At 27.4% G+C, this 11840-nt stretch overlaps 1 protein-coding gene across 6 annotated transcripts in view; it reads right to left on the bottom strand.

Moving 5' to 3' along the window:
- Nucleotides 1–2049: 2049 nt before the first annotated feature.
- The window catches only part of Itpr (Inositol 1,4,5,-trisphosphate receptor), a 102612-nt gene continuing 92821 nt past the window's right edge, over nt 2050–11840 (bottom strand). For all 6 annotated transcript variants that reach the window (XM_043040886.3, XM_087167753.1, XM_087167749.1 and 3 more), the window contains 4 exons: nt 10854–11014; nt 9008–9169; nt 6958–7079; nt 2050–5776 (listed from right to left, as the gene is read on the bottom strand). In XM_043040886.3, the coding sequence (XP_042896820.2) occupies nt 6975–7079; nt 9008–9169; nt 10854–11014 (428 nt within the window). In that variant the 3' untranslated portion in view covers nt 2050–5776; nt 6958–6974. The remainder of the gene's footprint in view (nt 5777–6957; nt 7080–9007; nt 9170–10853; nt 11015–11840) is intronic.

Below are 11840 nucleotides of genomic sequence, written 5' to 3'. Positions count from 1 at the left end.
TAGAATTACTTTTGATTTGTTCACATTTAATTGATTTGTTCTTTTTTGAGCTTGAGCATGTAATCTAACATGCTCAAGCTGAAACCTATATATAAATATATAATTCATTATATTAAAATCAAAATCAGTTCATTGTTAAAACTACTTGTTACAAAAAAATATCAAAAGGTTTAATCTAAATCTGTTTAACCCTTTGAATGTTTCCCTACATTTGAACGCAGTAAAATTCTTTTTGATACTAAAAATGAAGGTTAAAATGCGATTTTCTACAAGATTGACCATTAAAGGGTTAAATATTAATTCATTCATAACAGTTTTCACACATCATCAGCAGTAACCAAACAAATCAATTCTGCACAAATACTGCCTTTACCTGATAACATGACAACCATTTAAATCTAACATTCAAAAATAGTATTGAAATTTCTTCAAAGTATCATCAAGCGCAGTGTTTCCCAAAGTGTGGTACGCGTGCCCCCAGGGGTACGGGAGCAGCTTAGCGGTTGTACGTGTTCTTATGTGAAATATCTTGCTATAAACAAAAATTTTTCAAAAAATTTTTAATTTAAAAACAAAGCTAGACATGAAAATTTACAATTACGTATTTTTCTATTTTTTGCAGAGTTAACAGTTATTAGTGTCAACAGCCAGGTGTGATTTTTAACTTATGTGCTATTTTTTAATAGTAAAAAATCCATTAGTTTTTTTATTAGTGGTACACCGTGTTACGAAAAATTCAGAAAGGGTACACAAAGTCATAAGTTTGGGAAACACTGATCTAGCTAACTTATTTATATGCGAATGTATACTTACATACACATGTATTTTCAATCATAATTTACTTTACTTCATATCATTTTAAATGCAGCTGAGGGCACTTTCTAAACTAAAAGTTAGCTCCTAATTACAAGCTGATGCCTGAGTTGAATGGTGTGAAACAGTATTTCTTAAAATATGCACATCCACGCAAACCCACAGAACTGCTGATAAGATTACCTTGCTTAATATTTTTGGGACATAAACAAAGGGTTTAAAAATTTTATACAAATGAATAAGGCATACATAGGATTTGTAAATAGTAAAACAATATCACTATAAAAAATTAAAGTACATATCCCTTAATCTTAATTTGAATTGCACTTAAAAATATTCCATACATATTTCAAAAAATACAATACTGGATACGGAAATTTTTGTGGCCCACTTGTGTGTCTTAAGCCCACCTACATAAGTCCAACAATTAAAAATAAGCAACCTCAACATCCACAAAACAATGAATTCAATTCCTTTATTTGGATGCAGGTAAAGCAAAAAATGTAAAAAAATGCATACACTGAAACCAAAGGGCAGTAAAGGCCCCATATGCTCTCTGCATAAACCTGAAGAATATTTGAAAGCAAGAAAGAGATTTAGAATTATAATTGAGATGTAGAATTATAATTGAATTACTACATTCGAATTATATTATTTAATTAAAATCAGTTCATTTAATAATATCAGTCATTGGACAAAGTTATATTGGAAATAAAAACTATACTACCTATTTTTGCACATTGATTAAAAACAAAATATGTAAAAACAAGTGGGTGAAACTATCGAATTGAGTAGTAAAAATTAATTCCCATTCAGTGAATAATAAATTTGACTTAACTATAGCAAGAAAAATTTCCATGGTTGATCTTGTGAATTGATAATTACATCATGAATACATAAGTTTTTAGAAATACTAGTGCATCATATATTTGATTGTTAAAAAAACCTTTCATGATCTGTAAATCAAGCATTTATTTTTTTGAAATAAATCATCTCATTCACGATTCTGCTCTTGTGTAAATTGATTGTGTCACAATTTACTCAAATTGTTACAAAAGTTTGGAGCATTTTTATTTTATCCTATCAGAAATAATAGTATTTAAAAGTTTTTTTTTTAACTGAGCACTGTTAATAAAATAAATTATAAATTACATGTATTCTTTTTCTTTTAACCTTTTGAAATAAAATAGGTAAATTTCAACTTAAATATTATTCAAAGGCAAAATAAACACTAAATTGTAAAAAATGTTTGAATCTCTTTATTTTAAGAACAAGCAGTATCAATTATCAGAGCTTTGCACATAAGAACAATTTAGTACAAACAAACTATTCAATGTTGAAGAGATAACAATTTTCAAAACATTTTACATCAAGTTTCAATTAAAAGATGAATGTCAATAACTTCTTAATTTAAATGACAGCGACTTATTTCTCAAGCACCGAAATTATTATGAAAGCTAAAATACACACTTCTGGGTTTACGATTACAACAATGTTACAATGCAACAATATTAAAATTCTCATAGTAATATTATAAAATTTGTATACTTTTTTTTGTCATTTATTAACAAGACAGTTTAATAACAAGATTACAAATACAAACAAAAACTATGAATTACTAATTTTTTTTATTTATTTAATGAAGCAATTGTTATTAAATGCATTGAATTTGATAAAAACGTAAACAAAAACTATTAAACTGCTACAATTTCTTTCATTTAATTAAACAATGAGTAATTATTTAATGCACTGAATTCACTATAAAATTGACATATTCACCATTCAAACACTAACAGTAAGAACATTTTGGCACTTAATTACTACAGAGTTGTTTTTCATTTCAAAAAGATTACTAATAATATCACACAACATTTATAAATTTGTAAAATGTGTATTATTATAGCTAATATCAGTTATTAAAGTAATTAAACTAATGCTTAATAGAATTTCAAAACTATACAAAAATATTTGAAAAAAAAAAGAAGTGAAAAAAAAAACTAAAAATAGCAGAAAAAAGCATTAGTTTTTACAAAAATAAAAAAAGTATTAGTTTTTACAAAAATAAAAAAAAGTATCAGTTCTTACAAAATAAAAAAAAAGTTATAAGAAAATAAATATACTTTGTTTCAGAAAAAAACTTAAGAAATTCATAACAGAAGTAATTTTTGAGCAATTGTCATAAATGATATGATGCATCCCAGATTTTACATATTTAATATATCATATGAACACAAATTAAACTGAACAAGAATTGAGATGGAAGTATGTTACACACTTTTAATAATCTTATGAAATGTTTTAAATTCCAGTTCCAATATTTGTTGTTCTTTAAAAGGTAAGTATTCTCAACCTAAAACCATCCTAATCCACCTTAAAATTCATGTTGTCTGCAAATGTTATCAAGAATAAACATCAAAACAGTTTATTGAATTTATATACATTATTGAGATTAGTTTTTTTTTTCAGTTACAGATTGAAAAAAAATTTTTTAAAAAAATGCAAGATTAAGAGAGTCATGAAGGTGAAAATTAGAGTCCCAATAAGTTTGGCACTCTCTACTTGCTTTATATATGCGTTGTAAATAGTTCAAAAAAAAAATTATTTAATGAATAATAGAATTTCCTGTTAATTGATGCCTTTAAAACAGTCCCATTTCAGAAACTAATGTTTCCTGATTATACATTAGAGGAAAAGCAATAGTAATATTTTATATTCCATACTTATTATTACATTTATTTCATTATTACATTTTGATTACTTTCATAAATAAATAGGCTAATGCAACTATAACATTCATTCTTTTAATTAATACTCAGTAGACCTAGGCTTATATAGGTGTTTGTTCTATTTATTGCATATGGTCCACCATTTAGTAAGGCATATAGAAGTCCTTAGGTGTGGAAATCACTTCTTTAAAGGAAGATTTTGAGCATTATACTAAAAACTTGATGGGTAAATTTTTTTTACTAAAAAAAAAAAAGATCACCAAGACAAAATAAAAATTATAAAATAACATATAAATTATTTTTTAATTTTTCAACTCTTTAAGTTCATATTTGAGCACAATTATAAATTTAAAATTTGCCCAGACGAATATCTAGGTAATTAAATTATTGTCTTATAGATTAAGGATTACTCCAGTTTTGGAGAGACAACAAAGTGTGGTACAAATGTAAACATTATTTTAATTAACGTATATAAAGTGTTTATTAAGTTGCACTTATTTATTTCAGAAAATGTATCGTATTAATTAGTCAAAGAACAAGATTATTTTCTTATAAACCTGTCGACTAAGCTTGATTTTTTACTAGGTTATTTTTGTAAGTAATCTTGATCTGTTTTCAAAATGATTATAATTTGTAGAGTAATTTCACTGAGGATTTCAAAATAAATTGTTTAAACTATTATAAGAATTTTTATGAAGTATTAAATCGAAACTCAAACTTTGTTAAATTAAAAATGAAAGCGTTTTGTATTTTATATCACAAAAATGATATAAATATAAAAACAAACTAACACTAGAACAATTTTTCTTTAACATTTACACCAATTGATCATTACATTTTATTGCTTATATAAAGAACATTTAGGCCAATTATGTGCAATTCGCACAATGGAGCTTTGATTCCGTTGTTTTAATTCATCTTTGGAAGACTGTGGTATTTTTTTTTAAAATTTGGCATTTTTGTGTAAAAACATGCTTTTAAAGGCAATTTTAACCTTATATGAATAAGTATACAAGCTATTAAAGTAATTAGCAAAATTCAATATTTTTCATTATCGTGATTTTGTTTAAAAATGTCATAACATAAAAAAAAGAATCATAATGCTTAAAAGCAAACAAAGTACAACCAAGCTCCATTAATAATAAAATAAATAAGATAAAACTGCTTTTTATTAAAATCCTTAGAAGTTGTATTTGTTTTCAACTAGAAGATGTTGAGAATAAAAATTTCATATTTATAAATATTTACATAGTTAAAGAGATCTCAAGTACAAATAACTAGTGAATTTCACATTTACAGGAAAAATATTTTGTAAAAAAATGCAAAAGATGGTAAATAGTTAGAGGTTTGTTTGTAAAGTAATTACAAACACAGCTTTAAGCAGAAACAAAAAAAGAAAGAGCTAAGACTTCTAGTTCTACATGTACTATGAACTTTATAACAACTATGCAACTTAGACTAATTAAGAATATTTGTATTGAAGCGCATACTGAAATATAAAGTTTTAGATTTTAAAGAAAAGAAGAATTACAAACTTAATTAAACTTTTTACACTAAAGGAGTCTCAGATCTTATAAAAAAAAGCTTGATAAAAATAAAAAGCATTTTAAAAAAATTCAAGAACAACGATATTTTAAACCAATATATATAAAATAAAACAACAAATTCAGAGCATGCCTAAGACATTTTACACTTAGAACAAAGCATGCTATAATGCCAACATAAATAAAATTTTAAACCTTAAAAAAATTTCAAGCACTACTTATATTAAGTATTAAAAATTAGATAAACATATTTATAACGATACATGTAAATATATATAGGTATAATTTATGCAGTATACATACTTTTAGATGGTAAACAATGTAACAACTTGACTAGCAACAGAAGTTATGTACAAAAGAATTTATAAAATATCAATAGAAATTCGAACATCAATTTGAAAGCTTCTATAAAGTAAAAACAGTAACAGGAGTTGAATTTTATTGAATATAAATGTCTGCCGGCAGACTCAAACATATCTTTACACAAATATTGCTTCCCTTTCGTAAAATCCAATTGTTATATAACGTGTAAAAATTTCAAAATTCTTTATTCTTAAAACATAACTATACAGTTTTTAAAATCAGTTTCTGGTCCTCATGTATTCAACCACATACACACAGATGCCTTTAACTTACACCTGACTGCCAAAGTAGTGATTTATCCCCAAACAAGTTGAGCATTCTATGGAAGTACTGAAAAATAAAAATGTATCCCAAAATTAAGAACTTTTTTAATACAGTATAACCTCAAAAATCCAAATAGTTTTTTTCAATGAGTGAAGTTAAAAACCATGTAGAAATCTTCAGCAGTGATGCACAAAATGAAATGAATTTATGGTAAAATTCTTACAAATTGAGTGTCAAAAAAAAAAAGCATGTTCAAATACTAACACAGCTAAACAACAATCCATCGCTACTATATATGGTCTTGTTTTAATAGCTTCGCTATGCCATTCTTTTAATGTTAATAATACCCATTTTTGTAACTAGTTACTCTCCCGAGCAAAGTGATCCAGATGGATAAGGTGAACACAACCAGTTCCAACATTTGGGGACGGTCTTGAAGCCTTGAAAACAACAACAGACTTTCTGTATTCAAGCAAACTTGCAGGAAATGAACAGCAATCTGTTACAAATTGTGCTGACAAAAATGTGTTCTAACCATAATTTTCAAATATTTTAAATAAATTAATGTGTTTAATAATATCCTTCGATTGTGTCGCAAATACTTTTGCAGTAAGAACATAACTTTTTATACTTATTGTAGCTTTATTAATTTTCAAGACATTAATTGATATTTTATGTTGATTTAAAAACATCAGGAACTAAAATATTTTCTAGAAATTATTTCTGAAGAAAGGATAGACAAATCTACATGAATTTATGATGAAATCAGCATATCAAAAAAGTTTTACTCAAATGGGTGATTGCAATTAAATAATTAAGGTGAACATGATTTTTTATAAGTGAAAACTTCCTATTCAACAGGACCATGAATCCCCATGATCCTGTTCAATGGTTTTACAGTGGACATCAAATCCACTGTAAAAGTACACCATTGTTACTAGTCCCTAGGTTCGATGCCTCATTGTGGATTACTGAAAGCTGTAAGTTAATCTAAGCTGTGCAGCCGCATATTTGTACCTATATTAAACATGACTACAGATCAAAAAGATTTTTATCAATAGATAGGCGATAAATCAGTGATCAATTAAAAATTTTATTACTCAATTTCAAATTTTTTAAAAATAAATATTCTGTAACCAGAAACAAAGACTCTTCCACATATAGAATATATGGGATTATTAACAAAAAAATAAAAAAAAAAATATTAGAAATTAAAAACTGTATATTACAAAATATAAGATACTTACACTATTTCATAAACTAACTACACAGCAACAGAACTTGAAGTAGAAGTTTGATGGAAAGCTCCAGGAACAGATGGCGCTCCAAGAAGACCTAATCTTTGTTTCTGTTTTCGTTGCTCAGTCATCTGTAAATTTTCAAGCATTAATTAAAATATTTAATCACATAAAATGCATATAAAATTAAAATACATCAATCAAACTTTCTAAAAGATATCACGAGAACATGTCATTCAATCTAAACTAATATAATAAATGGATATGAAAATGACACATAAATTAGTAGTTTTTTATTTATCTATATGTTCTTCCAGAAAGAACAACTCATTTGGAAATAAACAAACAAACTTCTTTTTCCAACCTTTATTGTTATCTTCCAAGAGGATGAGGCACATCTACATTGTGAGTGAACAGAAATTTCCTAGTCAGGGGAAGGTCATAAGTGATTTTGATCAACAGATCCTTCAACCTTATTGCCTTTGGAGTTTTTTGTAGGCTAAATTTAATCCTTTGTGTATAAGGTCAAGATCACCACAGGTGTTCCAGCTGCCCCAGACAACATGCTGTGTACAGTTTTTTATTTAGAGAAGGGTGGCCATTCAAATCAGGTTTCAAATTTCCCTGATTTTTCCAGGTTTTCCTGGTAAAAATCCTAAAAGTTCCAGGTCAAAGTGTTTTTTTTTCCACATAAAGTGTAGGATGGGCACAAGAAAAGTGTCAATATTATAAAGAATTTTACTTTAATGATATTTTATCATCTTTGACTCAGGGGATAGAGTGCAAGCCAGGTCACCTCATGGGAATGAGGTGACCTGGAAAGGTTCTCTATTTTTTAAGAAACCATAGGAGTTTCATGCAGCAATTTAGTTTAACAAGGTTATAATGGACTAAATTTTGATGCAAGCGAAGTATTGCTAAGTTGATAATATTTCAACCGTTTGGCAAGAAATTTTCGTCTAAAAATGGGTATAACAGATGGCAAAATAATTTTAATTAAGAAAATTAGTAAATAATTTAAATTAGTAAAATTAGGAAAAATCAAAGAAAAAATTCCAGCTTTTCATTAAAAATCCTTAATTTTTCCAAGTTTTTGTCCAAATTTCCCAGATTTTTCCTGTTTTTTTCCACTATAAAAAAATTCCCAGATAATTCCAGGTTTTCAAGGTGGGTGGCCACCATGAGAGACAGGGCAGGATTGTTTCCCAGGACAGTTATTTAGATTTAACATCTCTTTGTCCCTAATTTTATATTATGCTGGAGAGATTCTGTTATGGATGAGTCTTATCTTAAAGAGAGCTCTAAGTTGTCTGGACATTTATTATAGGCAGGCCCAGTAGCAGGATTTACTGGATGAATCAGCAGCACTATCTTCATAAATCTAAATTTGTTTGCGACCTCAACAGTAACAGCCGGAGATTATTGTAAAAATTACACATAAAATCTTTATGTTGTTAAAATTAAAGTTGAATTATATACAATGATACTAAAACAATTGAACAAATCCCAATGCAGTTAAGCCTGTAATCAAGTAACAGAAAAAAAAATTTACTTTTGTTCTTTAGAGTTTTCTCAATTTTGTTCTTTTTAATTTTAATTAGGCACAACTTTAAAGATTTTTTTTTTAAAAAAAAGAGCCCTAGCAATTTACCTCCATTTATTTGTTTGTTTTTAAGGAATAAAAAGTAAACTTAGATGAAAAATAACTGGAGGGTTTCAGCTACACGGCTGGCAGGCATGAGAGAAATTTAAAATCTCCAGTCTGGTTGACTTGTATTGACTCTAAAAATATTATTTCTGCATTCTGATCTTTTGCACGACTTTGTTTAAATTCGTAGCTTTGTTTTGTACATGCTCTTCCCTAACTAGCATATTCAAGGGCTACTACTATAGATGAAATCACATTTCGTTTGCTAGAGCATGTATTTCATTAGCCATGTTAAACTCCGATGAATTGTTAGGGGCATGGGATGAAATTTTGACTAACAATTTGTGTTTGTGTAACTAAAGTTCTTTTTCGTAGAAATGAGTTGTTACTTTCGAATCACCCTGTACTTACTTGATCCTTTAATTCAGCCAACTGATGAGATAATGTAGACACTAATTTCTGAGTATTTTCTAGTTGAACTTGCAAAGTACGAAGTTCATTTTGTTCTCCTTCCGCTTCATCAGCAGCCAGAGACATAGCACGCATTCGTGGAAACCAATCAAGATTACGGTCCTATTATTTGAATTAGAATCAGGAAAGATAAATGAATAAATAAAATGATATGTCATACAATATAAATTTATGCAGTGACTGTGAATATTTTAGAAATAACTCTTCCTACACTGTACCAAAACAATTACTCTAGTAAGGTTTTCTGCTGAACTATAATCAACTTGTCCTATTCATTGCTGTTAATTTAAAAATACGAAAATCTTTATTAAAAATATATAAAAATGAATAGGAGGGTTACCAAAAAGCCATACTAATATTTAGAAACAATCGTCACAAATATTTATCACAAACAATGAAAATAAACATAGAAAGTCTTCTTCAGCAACATTTATAATTTTTTCAAATTATAATTTGCTCTTAAATTTCTTGTTTAATCTATCTACCTTGACAGATGTTGATAGTTTTGAGGGCATTTTAAAAATAAAAGTTTGAGAATAGCTGGTAAGTTTTGACATAATGTGAAAGTAATGATTTTTGTCATTTTCTGATTGCCTTTTGGGATTGTAGTGAAATATATTTGATTTTAAGATAATTTTTAACAATACTTTTTGTCTCCATATTTTAAAGTAAGTTTCCAAATCAAATAAACATTTTGGTACAGAAAAATAGGAAGTTTTCAGGGATTAATTACATTGAAATCATTACCAAATGATTTAACAAATAAAGTATGACTTAAAAGACCGCACTTTATTGTGATTAACTTCTTTCAAAGCATAAACAAATATTACAAATTATTTTGCTCTTTTATACATTATAAAAACCTCTAATTCAAAGATCGTAAATGGGCAATTATATTTTCTAAGTTTTAGAGCAATAATAAGTTGTTAACACTTATTTATAAAAGGAAAATAAGAGCAGTGGTGGCTCAGAGGATAGAGCACTCGCCTCCTAATGAGGTGACTACGGTTAAATTCCCAGGGATGGCTGGTCAAAATGAACTCCGCACAGACCACAGTGCTGTTGTAAAATATCCTCTGTGGCAGACGGATCCTGGGTTAGAGTACCCTTGCCGCCAGGCTAACCGTGGAAGGTTTTTGTGGCTTCCTTCTCCATGTTATGCAAATGCGGTTTATTTACATCAAGTAGTTCTCTATAAAGGCAAAATTTCTCACAATACTCAATCCAGGAGTTCCCTTGTCTTCTGAATTCAGTTCAAAATAACAAGGCTAAGTAGAATATTAATAGTCGTAAGCTCATAATTGGGTTGGCTGTTCAACGATGGTTATAAAATGAAAATAGAAGAAAGTTAAATATGAATAAGTATTATTCTTAAGAATTAACTACATAAATGCTTTTCTTATCAACATAATTTTTTCTGTTTATAGAGAAATAAATTACACAATGTGTAAAATAATATGCGTTCAGTTTAAAGGCTTATATTTTAATTTTATTTCTTTAGAAGAATAGGATCAGTACAATTTATAAGAATAGAGCCCAATTAAGTACAAATATGTTAGAAACTCAGTACAAACATGTTTAAAGGCTGCAAACATTTTCCTTTGTGTTAATAATGATTTCTTTAATAGCTATTTACAAAATTATTCAGGAGTAAAAGTTCTGACTTTACATTGGAATGTTTTTAAGAGTATGATGGTACCTGATAGCAATCATTTCCATTTATTAAATTGTTAAATTTATTAAAAACTGATGCAAAACTTTCCGAGATATTGTAATTAGCAAATACCTTTATCATAGATGCAACATAACTTTCAGGCCCAGTAAACTCTGTTGGATCTTTTACAATTACAAGAACTATGAAATACAAATAATGCCACATATTATGTTCACATCGTATATGCTCTTCAAATGATACTGTTTTATTATCAAATGAAGCTCTATCCAAACCTGTAAATAAAAGGGATGCAAATTAAAGTACTAATTATAAAATAAAAAAACTTATTGACATATTTCAGCTCAACTACAATAAAGTGAATTCTGTAAAAATAATATTTTTGTTAAAAAGTAAGAATTAAAAGATTATTTGTAATTGTAAATTGCATATACAATAGAACTCTGATAATTTTACCCCCACAAAACCATGGGTATATTGAAATATCAAAATCGTTAGATAATGAGGGGTCTATTTAAAATGGTTTTTTCTTTGGTATATAAACATTAAACTATGAGTAGAAGAATCATTATGAGTAATGGCCATAGTAAAATATATATATAAAAAAAAATTTTTTTTTTTCATTATCAGAATCAACAAAATAAAATCATGAAAAAGATACATTTTTCTTAACTTTTTAATCGTAATTTTCTAGCCACCAAATTTTGGATTAGTCGCCAAAACAGTAATTCGGATAAATCAGCTACAATGACAGTGAAACTTGGAAAGGTGGAATGCTTTTAATGTACTTTGAAATAGATGTCAGATTATTGTTCTACTATACTATACACTTTATAAATTATAAATGGTACAATTTCCTCAAAAAAAATAGTGATTAAAAATGCTTCTGCTCCTTTATTAAATTATAATTAATAAAATTTAACAACTCCCGCAGAAATTGCAAATGCAGTTACATAGTATTTATTTTAAACTTACAGGTAAAAATGCCTTTTTACTTAATTGCTGTGGATGGTAACAAACTAAAAATCATTGTTTCTATATTCTGGAGCCATTATTACACTGTATATTCCTTTTTGAAATAATAAGAACTGTTTCTACATT

The sequence above is a fragment of the Parasteatoda tepidariorum genome, chromosome 1 (genome assembly GCF_982258835.1).
Source record: "Parasteatoda tepidariorum strain Cologne lab strain chromosome 1, Ptep-v5.0, whole genome shotgun sequence".
Lineage (NCBI taxonomy): Eukaryota > Metazoa > Arthropoda > Arachnida > Araneae > Theridiidae > Parasteatoda > Parasteatoda tepidariorum.
Note: the sequence above shows the minus strand (reverse complement) of the source record. Positions and strands in the feature narration are given on the sequence as shown.